Raw genomic sequence first — 14,165 nt, forward strand, 5'->3', positions numbered from 1 at the left:
GGGCCCATGGCTGCCGGGTTGAGGCGGGGCCTCAGCCAGCAACCACGCTGAGGGAGCTGGAGGCGGAGCCTTGCTGCAAAAAAAAAGTGAGCCTTATAGTCCGGTGTGCCTTATATGATCTACAAAGTTGCAAAATTTGCCGACTCCCGGGGGGTGCACCTTATAGCCCGGTGCGCCTTGTGGTCGTGAAATTACTGTATTCTCTGGCTGTGGGGTAGTATGGTATGGAGACACTTGAGGTGCAACATACTCTCATATCTCTCTATTCCTCATGATCAGATTTCAGAGGAAAAATTGGCAATGGCATGTAATAAAGCCAAAATATTTTCCAAGAGTCACAACTATCATTCTTGAGTAGCTTACCACAGCAGAACATGGCAGAATAGCCAATCAGTTTATAATGAACCTGAAATGCCTTCCCCTTTGTTTTCATAGGACAAATTAATGTTTTGACTCTAGGTAGTGTTGTATAACATGAAACATATTAGTTTTAACCAATATACCAGTACAATTCAGGAACAAGTTGTAACTTAATTTTTGGCATTTTTATTTTCAGTTTCCCCAGTGACTATTAGTGAGTGCATGGAAGTGGTTTTTAGTCAGTCCTGATACACATTCACATAGCCAGCCATCAAGATTAAGGTTAGTGCATTATAGTTGCTCCGGGTACCTTAATTCACTTGCATTGACTTTAGGAGGATTAAGTCAGAAACAATATGCCCTTTTTTTTTTGTATTTTCTTGGTAAATACTCTTGTCAATTTAAAGTTTCCCATGTGAGATGTCAAGAGGTCACTGAAATTCTCCTCGGCAAGGGAGGGAGAGTGATTGAAACCATGGCCTCTATGCTGCTTCCTTCAGTATTTTTCTTTGTGTCATTAGTGCTGTACTTGGCACTTTCCCCCAGCTTCCATTGGAAGAGGGAGTGAGCAAATGTTAGTGAGAAATGGAGGCAAGAAACATAGAATAGGCTTCCCTGCTGTTTTATTTGGCTACTTCTAGGCCTCAGTAACAGTAAACTTAGCCACAGAAAATTAGTGTAGAATGTATTGCCTAGTATGCACAAAAACTTCCAGATGCTTTCTTTCAGTGTATTTTTTCCCCAGTTCATTCTATTATTCTACACAGTCTTCTAGCCAAGGATCACAAAACCTTCTGACCTCTCTGTTATCCTGTGGCAAGAAAATACAGTTCCCTAAGGCTGCAAAAGCATCAAGATTTCCAGAAATGAGGTACCTGCAATTTCCATGACTATCAGCGTAGCTGTGAGGAGCATATTCTTCAGACATCGCTAAGACAGAAATGCAGAATGGAGAGACAAGGGATACCCCACATCTACAGGCTTGCAAGTCTTCTGAATTTCAGCTGAAAATACCTGAGTTGAAGTGTCAGAGATAGCTTTGTTAAAACTAGTGACTGTGGGAGTGATGTGACCTGTGTCATACTATGGATTAGTGTGATCCTCTAACAAGCCCCCATGGTTTATTGTATGATAATCCAGGAAATCACACAATTAGTAAATTATTTCAGTTATACATTTCTCACCTTTTTAACTGCTGTAAGGCAGAATAAAACATCTGTGGGGATTTTGCCAGCAAGTGAAAACAAAAATAGTGTTAAGTAAATACATTACAACTTGATTAATGCAAGATAAACACACTATAGGCTACACAGCTTTTGCTCCTCAGCAGGCCTATTTCACATTGTATGCTCATACATAAATTTCTCTTACTAACACTGCACAAGCAGTCTGGCACCATCCTTGACAGATGAGCTTTAGGAACTGTTACAAAGTGGTTTAAGTTATAGCTCCATCTGTTACATCCCATCCTTCTGATGGAGATTGTGTTCACTGTAGCAGAATAAGCAAAATGGAAGATGTGTTCCTCAGTAACTGCATCTCAAAGTCTGGTGGCTTGGCTCACACTCATTTTCTCAGCAGTTTAATCAATGACACTCTGCTTCGTGCCCAAGCATGAGGGTGGGCAAAGATTTCCTTCTGCTGGTCCTGATAATCATCAGCAGAGGGAAAGAACAGACTATGGTGAACAAGAGAAGCTTAACAAATCACAATGGGATCTGACTCAAGCTTTCTTTCATTTTACTGGGAGGAAGGAGGCCTTAGGACAGTGCTCATCCATGCTCCACTATTGTTATGTACAGTTACATAGTGGGAGTTACTACAGTATCATTGCATTGTTAAAGGTTGTGAGCCAGGACTGAACCTTCTTTTCCCACCTGGCAATGTTTGACCTCATGGCCTGTGGAGTCAGAATTTGCTGAAGTTTCTGGTCAAAGAGGATTGTCCAGTGTAGAGAAAGCAGTAGCGGTTGTTTGAGGAAAGGTGACAAAGCAGTATTAAGTGAATACAGTGAGTTAAGTTATTCAGGGCACTGTGATCATTAACTGATGCACTAAAGACCACAGTGGAACTGAATATAGAGGTTAGTGAAATCAGGGTTTTCCACAGCTGGAAAAAAAGCGCTGTATTATTAAGCTAAAAATCACATTAGGGATATTTTAGTGCCATTGAAATAATTCTCATATATGCAATAATAAATACAGTCTACTAAGTAAGGCTTAAAACTATTGAGTAAAAAAAAAAAATGTATACTAATATTTCTTATAATTTAAAGACATAAAAGTATGTCCAATGTTATGTCCAAATATACTCTATTGAGAAACTCAGCTGTCATAGACTTCATCTTTTAGGCTCCTCTTACAATGTTTAAAGAAGAGGATCAAAATACTCCAAACGGCTATGTAAGTTATCAAAATTAATGTCAGTGGGAAAGGATCAATTAAATGTGCTAAAATTATGGCAAATTACTTGCATTTTATTTCTATCTTTCAGACATCTTCATTAAGAATTGTTACAGACTCCCAGAATAAATGAGGTTAGAAAAGACCTTGAGATCCTTGAGTCCAACCTTTGAGTATCACCATGTCATCTAGGCCATGGCACTAAGTGCCATGTCCAGTCTTTTCTTAAACACTTCCACACAAAGGAAGAAACAGAATTTAGAGGAAATACAACAGCTACACCAGTTTATAAAAAGCAGTTTTAAGCAGGACTTAAGTTGGTAGAACTCCACAATAGACAGAGTTGTGGCTCATCATTAACGGCACCTCAGGTTTTCTGTTCTTTCTGTATCCGTATCAAATCAACCCCTTCAGAAAAAGGCTGCATACCTTAATTTTGCAAAACTTCTCTGATAGCATTCAGAATAGCTGTAGCAGCAATAAAACAAACAACAGTAAGAACATTTGATTGCTGATGGGGAAGCCAATAGGAGGAAAGTATGGCATCCCTGAAGTTTTACTTGAGATTTAAAACTTTTTAAGAGAGATAGAACTATAGTCTTTTGGCCTTAAATTTGAATTTAGGGAAGTTTTATTCTATATCAAGGACACAGTCAAAATGCATACTTCATCCCTTCCCCTAGGGGAGAGATTACTGTCAGGACTGTGTGCAGAATACAGCAAAAGTTAGGGTATGTCAAAGACCTGATTGGTTCTTTTCTCCTCAGAGCATGTCTGCATCAGCTCAAGCCACAGTCCTATTTAAATAGGAACTGTACTTTTCCCTGGCTGACTACAGTCCTTAAGGGAACATCCATCAGCCAAGCAGAAGTGAATCATGCAACGCCCCAGCCTCACACTCGATACAGTCAGCCTCAGGGGTGACTTGCGAAAAAACTGTCACAGCCATTCCAAAACTAAACAAATCCTACATTGCTGGAGCTTTCCCACTCTGCAACCTGCCCATGACTTTGGCTTGTGTTGTGCAGCTCACGTGAGAAAAACTCTCCGAGTCTTTGGCTCTGTGAGGTCTCTAAACTGTATTGTTAAAAAGAGCAGATGGAATTGGCTAAAACCCCTCTTGTTTTAAAAATGTCTTGGAAATAAAATCCCGAAGAGTGCACCAGATCAGAGATGCTCATGCAAGCAATTTAGGAGTAGCAGATGAACTCTCATATATATACACACACACATATATGTATATATTCATGTCTCGCAAGTTATTGTAAATTAATACATCTTTGTGGAAGCAGCTCAATTAAGGCTTTAGTTAATGAAGAAGTGTTTTTAAGATTCTTGCACAAGCCAACCATTTTAAGTGCTACAATTTGAACTGATGAACTCATCAGCTCAGCTGGAAAACATATCAACTTGGAAATGCATCTGAAATGTGAATTGCATTAACACACAAATTTAATTTAAAGGAAGCTCTTTATGGGTTTTAAAACTACTACTTAAAATATACAAATTGCTCCATTTAAACTGCTAAGATAAAAATGGCAAAAAGGTAGTTTAGGAACAGTAACCATTTATTTCCATTTCACGCTGAATTTGAGTCTACATATTTCATGAATGAACAAATGGTAAAATAAGACTTAAGAAAGCACAGAGTTATCTGAAAAGAAAAACATTTAAAAGGATTGAAAAGTTAAATTTCTATTTTTGTCTTTGGTTTATCACAGCTAATAAAATTATGTAGAGTGTAGCTTTATTTGAGCTTTGATGTGGTGCTTTTAGTGGAGACAGAAGTCAAATCAGTAATTTAATCCGGGATCTGTTTCTACCCCAGCCTCTGGCAAAGAGGAAAATTATACAGAGCCCAACCATATATTTCAACTGTGCTAAAAGTGTTGCATTTTATTTAAATTTGCATCTGGTTCTTTGGGGAAACGGGTGATACCATGCCATAAAGCTACTAGACAGCATCCAAAGCAGGGCTATAAAGATGATGAAGGCCCATGAAGGGAAGTCTTATGAGGAGTAGCTGAGGTCGCTTGGTCTGTTCAGCCTGAAGGAGACAGAGGGGACACCTCGTCGCAGTTACAACTTCCTCATGAGGGGAAGAGGAGGGGTAGCCACTGATCTCCCTGTAGTGACCAGCGACCCGAGGCAATGGCCTGATGCTGTGTCAGGGGAGGTTTAGGCTGGACATCAGAAAAAAGGTTCTTTCCCCCCAGAGGGTGGTTGGGCACTGGACCAGGCTCCCCAGGGAAGTGGTTACAGAGTGACTGCTAGAGTTCAAGGAGTGTTTGGACAATGCTCTCAGGCACACGGCGTGGTTGTTGAGGACCAGGAGTTGGGCCTTGTAATCATGAGTCTATGATCTTCCTATCCTCTAGGCAAAAGAATGTAAAGATTTGCAAACAAAGAATTGTATTTAAGGGCATTTTCAGAAAACGGCCTTGTCCAAGGAAGTGAACAAATTGCAGGGCGTTAGGAATACCTGCTGCCGCTCGGCCTGGCCGCGCTCCCCAGCAGGACCCCAGCCCGCCTTTGCAGCCGCGGGGACGCTGCAGGCGCCGCGCTGCCACCTGGCGGCACGACACCCGCAGCCCCGCTTGCCAACCAGCTCGGGCAAAGCTTTAAAGCTTCGCATCAACGAGCCCAGTGGAGAATGCGTGCTTGAGTAAACACAGCATTTACGCTCAAGTGACAGCAAGAGGGACAGAGAAGCAGTAAAAGCTGAAGAAATACTAATAAATAACGTGGATTTCTCAAGAGCACAAAGAGCCTTGTTAGGAACGTGGTAGACTGAAACTTGATTTTAAGCCATTCACTTACCAGACTATAGAAAAACCTGTGCTCTGCTTTGGTTTATGTCACCCAACCAGAGAACACATTTTTTCTGTAGTTTCTTCTAGTAGTAACTTCAAATATGCACTCATCAGAGTTCAGCAAATTCAAGAGCTAAAGCTTCTTCAGGCGCTGTTCCTCAAAGGTTTTAGGCATCAGTGCTCTGGGTAGAGTACTGTACCTGTTCAGCTCCAACCTGCTCACTGATGAGGTTGTTACTCCTTTCTGCTGATGTTTTTTTGCTTGCTTGGTTGTTTTGGGTTTTTTAAAACATTCCTCAACTGAACTTAGAGTTTCAAAGATCAAGAAGATCAAGAAGCAAGTCTGAGGACAGAGACATCAGTATTATACAGTTCACAGAATATGTTTTGCATGAAAAATACCATTCCATATCTCAATTTGCTACTACAACTACAACAGAAAATTCTTCAAGGTGAATGTAATATGCACATAAGCCAAATGCTCAACTAATTTCAATAAATTGCATACAGACCAATGAAATATCTTGCAGCCACACTGTCCTTGATGTCATTATAGAATATGTTAAATATGGATTTAACATTTCAGATGAAAGTACTGTTTTGCAGATAAACTTATTTACTGTGTTGGTTTTAAGTTAGTTTTTGAGGGATTTCAAGAATATTCAGTCTCAGGTGGCATGTTTGAAGATTATTCTTGAAAAGCTGTCCACAATCTACATGTATTTTTCAAATGATTAATTATTAAAAAGCTGTTTGTAAATCTTGCAGTCTGAAGATTATGCCCATTTTTCCTCACCAGAAGCAAGCTAGTACACTGCATAAAAAGTGAAGACTGTCACTAATGATACGACTTCAATTTAAAAGAAGTGAACACGGCCCAATCCTTAACTTCAGTAAGACTATCACCTTAAGGGGATTCAAAACCACAGAGGACAGAATATACCAGTTATATATATATTTTGTTGTTTCCATACAGTTATTCTATATTATTTTAAATCTAAAGGTTTTGAGTCCTCCCTTCCTCCAAAAGGTGGGCAAGGTATGATTTGAAAACTCAAACCTGAAAAAGGAAAATAATTCAGAATAATTCTTTAATAGAGTTTTAGGGTGTATTTGCTAAATGTCATGAGCAACATAGCTCATGAAGATCATCTCTCTGAATAGATTATTCAGGGAAAAGTGGAATGGAAGAGAAGCCTGGTAAAAAGTTTACTGTGGGAAGTTAAGAAAAAGGAACTAAAGAAGGAAAGGGAACAAGAAGAGAAGCAATATAGCCCAGAGGCAACACCGTTTCCAACAACTGATCATAGTTTCACATCAGATGAAGTAAGAGGTCTTTATCAAAGAAATAAGGATACAAAGAATAATCTATTAAAGGCAATGAATTATTATTATTATTAATTTTATTCTCAATGCAGATTCCCATGACACTGCTGAACTAAAGTAAGTTTGGTATCTGTCTAAAAAAATTAATGCTTTTCAGTGGGCAAAATTTTAATAATGACACCATAAAACAATTATACAAAAATCATGTATATATTTTGACATTTTAAATAATAAATATATACATACATACTTGTTTTTTACTTTGTGGAAAAGCAACTTTTGACAGTTTTAGATTGTGACTGGTTGTAGCTGAAAAAAAGAAGTAACAAAACCTATTTTTCTCCAATAGGGCACTTGGAAGCCTGACAGTTCACCAAATCCGTAACAAGAGGCTTACTGCAATGGGTAAACCAGTAAAGCTGATGCAGAGACAATGACTGGAAAACAACAGAATCCCTAATGTCTGCTCTGTATAGTACTGCTTTGACACAAGGAACAAAAAAATGTGTGTCAAGAAACCTGGTTTTACTTGTAGGGTGGTGGAAACTAAGCTATACAATACAGGAACCAGAAGATGTGAAGTATAACACAGCACTTGTTTAATTTTCTGCAATGTTTCATATTCCCCGGTGGCTACTGGAACAATGACTAGAACACTCAGACTTCAAAGCCAAACTGGAAACCGCCTCCCCCTTTCGGTTCAACAACGTAACACATCATCATTGACCAGATTACAAAATTAAAGAAAGGTAAACAACTGAGATTTTTGAGACGGGGATAGGAAAGGGGAAGAAGAAGAAGAAAAAAAACAAGAACCATTTTGGAAAAAAGAGTATTCTAGCTCCAAATGGATTTTACAGCCTCAACCCTCTCCAAACATTTCAATGATGATTTATGTACCAGTTTGCCCTGATTCAGGAAAACTATCAAGGTATTTCAGATGTGACAGAAGCCTTCATCTTTAAAATACAATAGAAGTGAAATGCATGAACTGGATCACTGGATTAAGATACTATTAAAATACAACCATGAAGGTCAATAAAACAAAATAATTTCTTTGTGTAGGTGTAAAGAAAAACTACTTGAAATATGTAAGTGAATAGCTAGATGTGAATATTTCCACAATACAGTAATGCTTCCAACTGTTCAATCACATCGGTTCATATGGCAGAAATTCTGTTTTAATTCTAGGTCTCAGTTTTGTATTAGAATATATACAGGTATTCCTTTCTCTGTTTCTTTTGAAACCCTCTGTTTCATTTGAGGGTTTTTTGTTTGGTTTGTTGAGATTTTTGGGTTTTGTTGATTTTTTTTTTTGTTGTTCTTGGTTGGTGTGGGTTTTTTAAAATTTTGGGCGCCTAATATTTAAGGAACACATATGCAAATCCACACAAGAGAACTCTAAAGGTATCTCAGTTTAAAAGGCATGTTTTTTCTCTTTTTCATACAATCAACATTGTTTTTTGAAGTCTTGCTTCTCCTGCCTCATGTTACATTCTTCAGTACAATTTGTTGTTCAGCTGTGCAGATTTTAGACACTGATATGTAGTAAGCACTAAGAAATTTCCTGAGTCAGGTTTATTCATCATTACCTGTAAAGAGTAGAAGAGGGGGAGAGCCAACGTGAAAAAGAGAGCCACACACACACAATTCAAGCTAGGGTTACAAAACAATCTAGAAATGATTAAGTGAGCAATAACACAAGAATCCACTAAATCTGTCACCAATGAGGTGACCATGACCAAAGCTACCTTAAAGTGCTACACAACAAATACTGAACATCGTGTCATCTTGGATTAGTGAATTTAAGATAGTTGCACCTCAAGTGGCCTGCTTCAGTTACGAAAATCCTCTTAGGAAACAGCAACAGAGATTTTTCTCCCAACATTTATTATTTGAAGAGTATAAGGCTTTTGAGACAGAAGCTCATGAAGATCCTTCTGTCTGTCAGTTGTCCTCTATTCACCCCTATTAGCATGGGACTTTCTAATTTAAGTGTCTGAAATGTATAGAATTACTTTTTCTTATCATTTTTGGATGCTACCATAGATTTGCAAAATACAGAATTAGAACTGAATCTAATAAAAATAGCCACTTGTTAATCAGCATTTTTCAAGATGAAAGTCAGCTCATTTTAACAGGATTCACTCAGACAACAGTTTATAATTTATATGCCAACATTTCAGCAAATTTTAAGCCTTATAGTACTAGTTTTAAAATATCCTTAAAGCAGAGTAGCAAGCAAAAGAAAATGGTGACACTAGAGTAAGCATTTTATTGTTATTCTATATCATCAGTCTTTTGGACACTTAAAAATGAACTACCACGGTGTGTATTTCCAAATCTGTCATTAAATCTATAAAATGTGCCTGAAAAAAATATTTTTCAGACATTTTTCTGTCATACTTCTCTAACACAGCATGAAAACAACATGGAACTGATTGTTCTTACCTAGTAGTTCTGTATCAGTACAAAAAAGAAATTGGGAAAACGTAATTTGGATTAGAATTTAAAACCAAAATACTATGTTTTTATAACTAGTTTTAAGACACCCCCTCTCAAGTATTTACATATAAAAGTCATAGAAAGCTGTACACTTACTTGACTTTGCACTGCTAATGCAACACATTTGTAAAAGAATTTCAAAGATGCAGAAAATACAGTAATTTCACAATTACAAGCCACACCTGATTATAAGCCGCAGGTCCAGGTGTCGGCAACATTTAGGTTTTTGTCCATATATAAGCCGCACTGAATTATAAGCTGCACTTTTGTTCGCAGCAAGGATCCACATGCAACTTTCACAAAGTTGCCAATTAGTAACAGAATCGCAGGATTGCAGGGTTTACTGGCTTGGCCCTGCTCAGGGCGGCCGCCAGGGAGTGGCCCCGACCCTGCTTGCCGCTGCAGCCGGGAAGAGGGAGAGGGGCGTGCCTGGCTGCTGCCACCGGGAAGAGGGAGAGGGGCGTGCCTGGCCGCTGCCGCACCTCCCTGGGCCAGGTGGCTCTGCCGCTGTGCTGCCACTGCCCCGCCGCCTGGGGCCGGGCAGGCTCCAGCTCGGCTCTGCTGCTGGCTCGGACTTCTGGGTTGGGAAATTTCCAAAATTTTTTCATATATAAGCCGCTCCTGAATGTAAGCCACATTTCCGGTTTGGGAGCAAAATTTTAGTCAAAATGGTGCAGCTTATAATCGTGAAATTACTGTACGTATTGCTTAACATGCATTAGAATATTTTTTTGAAAAGCGAAATACATTAAATGGTAATTACAACACACACTTCTAAAGCCAATATATGATGCTTCTGATTTCTATAAAACTGATTAAAATTTTAGATTTCTTCTTTTTCCCCTCTCTAGTGAAGACTTTCACCATCAGAAATCTAAAAAATACGTAACTGCAGTTAAATTTTTGACATCGGAGAAATGAAAAAAACCAAAACCATTCCTCCCCGAGGTGGTCTGCGTGGTTTTTCGTAAGAGTGACTCTGAAAGACTGAGGAACATCCATCTGCCTTGTAACCTCTGCTAAGCTGGGCAGGGCTCAAGAGCAAAATAAATTATTTTCATGTATTACTGAGTCACCAACTAAGATGTATGATGCATACACATCAGGGTCTTCTAAAAAATGCTAATTATAGAATAAAGAGCTCAATGAAATTTCGGAAAAGAAGTGATCGTGCAACCTATTAAAAGTAACATTATAGAAAGCATAATACTGTTTTAGCTAAAATTTCATTAGTTCTTAAGATAAAATTGATTTTGATTCTGCAAGTTTTGTGCTGAATTTCCTTTCCCCATCCGTGAAACTGCTTTACAAAAATTAAAAATTATATTGTACCTTTTTGTAATCCAATTATTATTACAGTTGATTGTACATACAAATTCTGTTAAATCAGAGTGGTCAGCAAAGTTTGCCACATTTTGTTGCAGGAATAAAAATACCCTTTGTGGAAAACTTTAATTGATTTAGCCAATCAATATACCAAAGTATAGATATGTTCAATATTCTGTGATACTGTGATGTTTTAATTATATGTTAGAACCTATATTATATATGACCAAGAAAAAACATAAGACCAGCTGTAATTGCCAGGATACATTGCGATTACCTTCTTGGTAGGCTCCGTCTGCCATTACCAGGTGAAGTATTTTGGCATACAGGTGTTTGTGTTCATTTCCAAGAACAGTCTGAACTATGGTTGAACAAATATCAATATTTTCATCTTCATCTTCAAGTATAGACTAGAAAAAAGAACAAACCATGTTGCCAAAATTAAAATGGTTATAAAATTAAATAGTTCAAATTTATTAAACGCAATTCATGGTTAAACCCAAAGTTTTTCTCTTTAATCCACTGGCTGGGCATTTTCTCTGTTAATATTTTAGTGCGCCAAAACAAATTAAAAAAAATCATAAAAAAACTTTTACTCTAGTCACAGAAAGCAATTCGTTAACTGGCACAGCAAACAGTCGTAGGTACATTTTTTCTTAAAATATTTCCACTTGAGCTTATTCCACAAACCTTTATTTTCTCATAAACTTCAATTAATTTATCAAAGCCTATTTCCTGCTCCAGGTTATATCTCAACTCTTCTAAATGGCTGAAGATACTATCACATTCTTCACATTCACTGGCAATCTCTCCATCACTATTATCTAGAAAAAAAGAAAAAAAACAGTAAAACCCCCTCAGTTTTCCTACATTTTTAATTCTGTTTCTAAATCTCTAAACCAAATATCCTTTAAAAGCAACCAAACAGGCAAGTTCATGAGCACTGGATGATGTTGGCAGATGTTCTGATAAGGTGAAAGAAAATAGGAATAGTCCCTTTCTTGAAAAAAATCCAGAATTCCAAATGGGAAGCTATCCTCTCTAAATCCCCACTCCGACAATTAGCCATAGGGGTATTCAGCCTGAAGGAGAACAAGGTATGGTCTTAAAGCAGAATTTTAGTTAGCAAAGTAGGTCAAGTTCCATTCCACCACTCTATAAGTTTCTGAGGTGAAACTCATGAAGGGTTCGGTGGCTGTCCCACACAAGGGAAAGAAGTTCCTTAATGAAGCAGGTGTCTTCTAGCAAAAAATAAGGACATGTATGTTACCCATCCATTACTTTCTGCCCCGAGATACATCTTGTTCCACAGAGCAAGTCTAAAAAACCCAGTACTAAATTTAGCTACAGAGTTCCTTGTTCTTTTATAAGTGCATCTCCTTTGTGTAGCAAATTAGGTATGCCAAGTGGTGCAATAGGACAAAGGAGAGAAATCAAGATAGTTTCTCTTATAGGCTACAGGAACGTTAAAAATAGGTTTGAAATGGCAAAACATTAGGTAAATCCTACAAAAATGGTATTTAAAAAATAACAAGACAGAATTCCAATGTAAAATTTCATTGTAAATACTTTCTTAAATAAGCATTCAAATTTGAAGAGAACTTGTCCACCAGGGAAAAACTTCATACATTTCAGAGCATATAATACCAAATCTTTAAATACTATTATCTGGTAGATCACAGACTTCATGAGTTAGTATTAGAACTCTACTACTTACAATTCTTATATATGACTAGTGTAAGGTATAGTCCTGACCAAATCATATCCTTCATTCAAGTATCAAGGGTCAAATCAATAAGAAATATTTTTAAAAAAACACTTGCATAGTTATATATAAAATACAAGTTGTATATGAAATAACCCATTAGGTTTTTTCTGATCTTCTATTTAACATCTAGATCTTCAGCAGATTTTGTCTCAAGTTCTATCTGTTACACTTTTGAAAGCTGTCCTGCCTTTCTCCCTGCCCCAACAATGAAACTTGAAATTCTTACGGAATATCTAGAAGAAAGGACATTGGTAATAAACATGAGCACTTGCATCAACAGCAGGATCACAGAATACAGATAGTATTGCATGTCATTAATGTATAACATGAGCACCACCACAAAATTAAAGACATTACCAAGATTTATTTTACCTTAAAATAATTATTGGAATGTATTATTGTATGTTCAATCTGTTTAAACTTTTTTTTCAATAAAAATTACACAAAAGTTTTGTTTTAGATGAGTTACTGACACCAGAATTTGAACTACAGAAATTAAACTTCAGGACATTGTGCACATCTAATGCAGAATGCTAAAAGTAGTAATTAATTTACCTGTCTCACTTCTAGTCTGCATTAATACCTAATTTTGGCTAAGGACAAGGTGAATAATTTCATGTTCCTTCTGACTGCCTGTTAAACAACTTAACTGTAATTTAAGATGGATCCCAGATACTTTAGTCATGTCAATTGCTATTTCTTTTTCACACTTCCAGCCATGAATTATTCAAGACATACAATGCATTCTGTCTTTGATCTTCCTTGAAACCAATTTTTAGAGAACTTAGAGAAAAAGGCACTTATCATGACTACCCAACACAAAGCCAAGCTTTAATTTGCAACATGGAATGTAACTTAGATGTTGACCTTAACATTCAGAAATTCTGAATATTATCTGCTTTTTTTAAACCTATGTATAAAAACTATCAGTTAGAGCTTTACTTAATTATAAGTTAATTAAGCTAAAATATTATTGTGTCTGAAATTGTAACCTGAATAAATAACTTGCGAAACAGGTATAACAGAAATTATACCTGACTGCCATTCTTCATTAAGAGCACTTTCACTGCTGGGGTTATTTTCATCTCCTTCATCCAGCTCAGCACCATTTGTTATGCATTCCATTGCATTAGCCTTTAAAGTAGACTCCTCTTCTTCGCTCACTTCCTCACTAGGCTGCTCCCTAAGCAACTGTTCCATTGAATCCCGGAGCTCCTGCAAATCTGTATCTGTCTCTCCAAACATACTAAAGGAATGTGATATAAAGTTTATATAATTAATACTTTGCAAGACAAACCCTGTAGAAAGAGCCCGTTTCTTTTGTTAAGCAGCAAATTGAAAAGCCAGTCTTTCTGGAGGGGAAAATAAAAAAAAGAGACACCTTCCACCCCGCTCCTGCAGCTATTTGTGACCTCAGTTCAACATGACTAGATTGGTACCATTTTATCATGCAACACACAGGGAATAAACAGATATCCCACAGTCTCATAAAAAGATAGTAAGTCCTCAATTCAACTTTATTAGTAAAGTAATTTCAAAATCCTTGAATTTGTGCACTATTATAGACCCCTGGCAAATATAACATTTTCCATCCAGATAAAAACGTGTCTGGAGCAAAAAAGAGATCTAGAACTAATCTGAATAGACACACCAGACTATTCAAGA

The 14,165-nt window shown here is 37.3% G+C and overlaps 1 protein-coding gene across 4 annotated transcripts in view; it reads right to left on the reverse strand.

The window, feature by feature from the left end:
• The window catches only part of NEK1 (NIMA related kinase 1), a 60,842-nt gene that overhangs the window by 7,610 nt on the left and 39,067 nt on the right, over positions 1-14,165 (reverse strand). For 2 of the 4 annotated variants that reach the window (XM_033059475.2, XM_033059474.1), the window contains exons 32-37: positions 13,535-13,746; positions 11,423-11,556; positions 11,010-11,142; positions 9,353-9,361; positions 1,545-1,576; positions 1,236-1,374 (exon numbers count right to left, since the gene is read on the reverse strand). In XM_033059475.2, the coding sequence (XP_032915366.1) occupies positions 1,291-1,374; positions 1,545-1,576; positions 9,353-9,361; positions 11,010-11,142; positions 11,423-11,556; positions 13,535-13,746 (604 nt within the window). In that variant the 3' untranslated portion in view covers positions 1,236-1,290. Of the gene's footprint in view, positions 1-1,235; positions 1,375-1,544; positions 1,577-4,309; positions 8,494-9,352; positions 9,362-11,009; positions 11,143-11,422; positions 11,557-13,534; positions 13,747-14,165 lie in introns of those variants that run through there. The other 2 variants (XM_033059476.1, XM_033059477.1) reach the window with 2 other exon arrangements.

Source organism: Catharus ustulatus, chromosome 5, assembly GCF_009819885.2.
Source record: "Catharus ustulatus isolate bCatUst1 chromosome 5, bCatUst1.pri.v2, whole genome shotgun sequence".
Taxonomy (NCBI): Eukaryota; Metazoa; Chordata; class Aves; order Passeriformes; family Turdidae; genus Catharus; species Catharus ustulatus.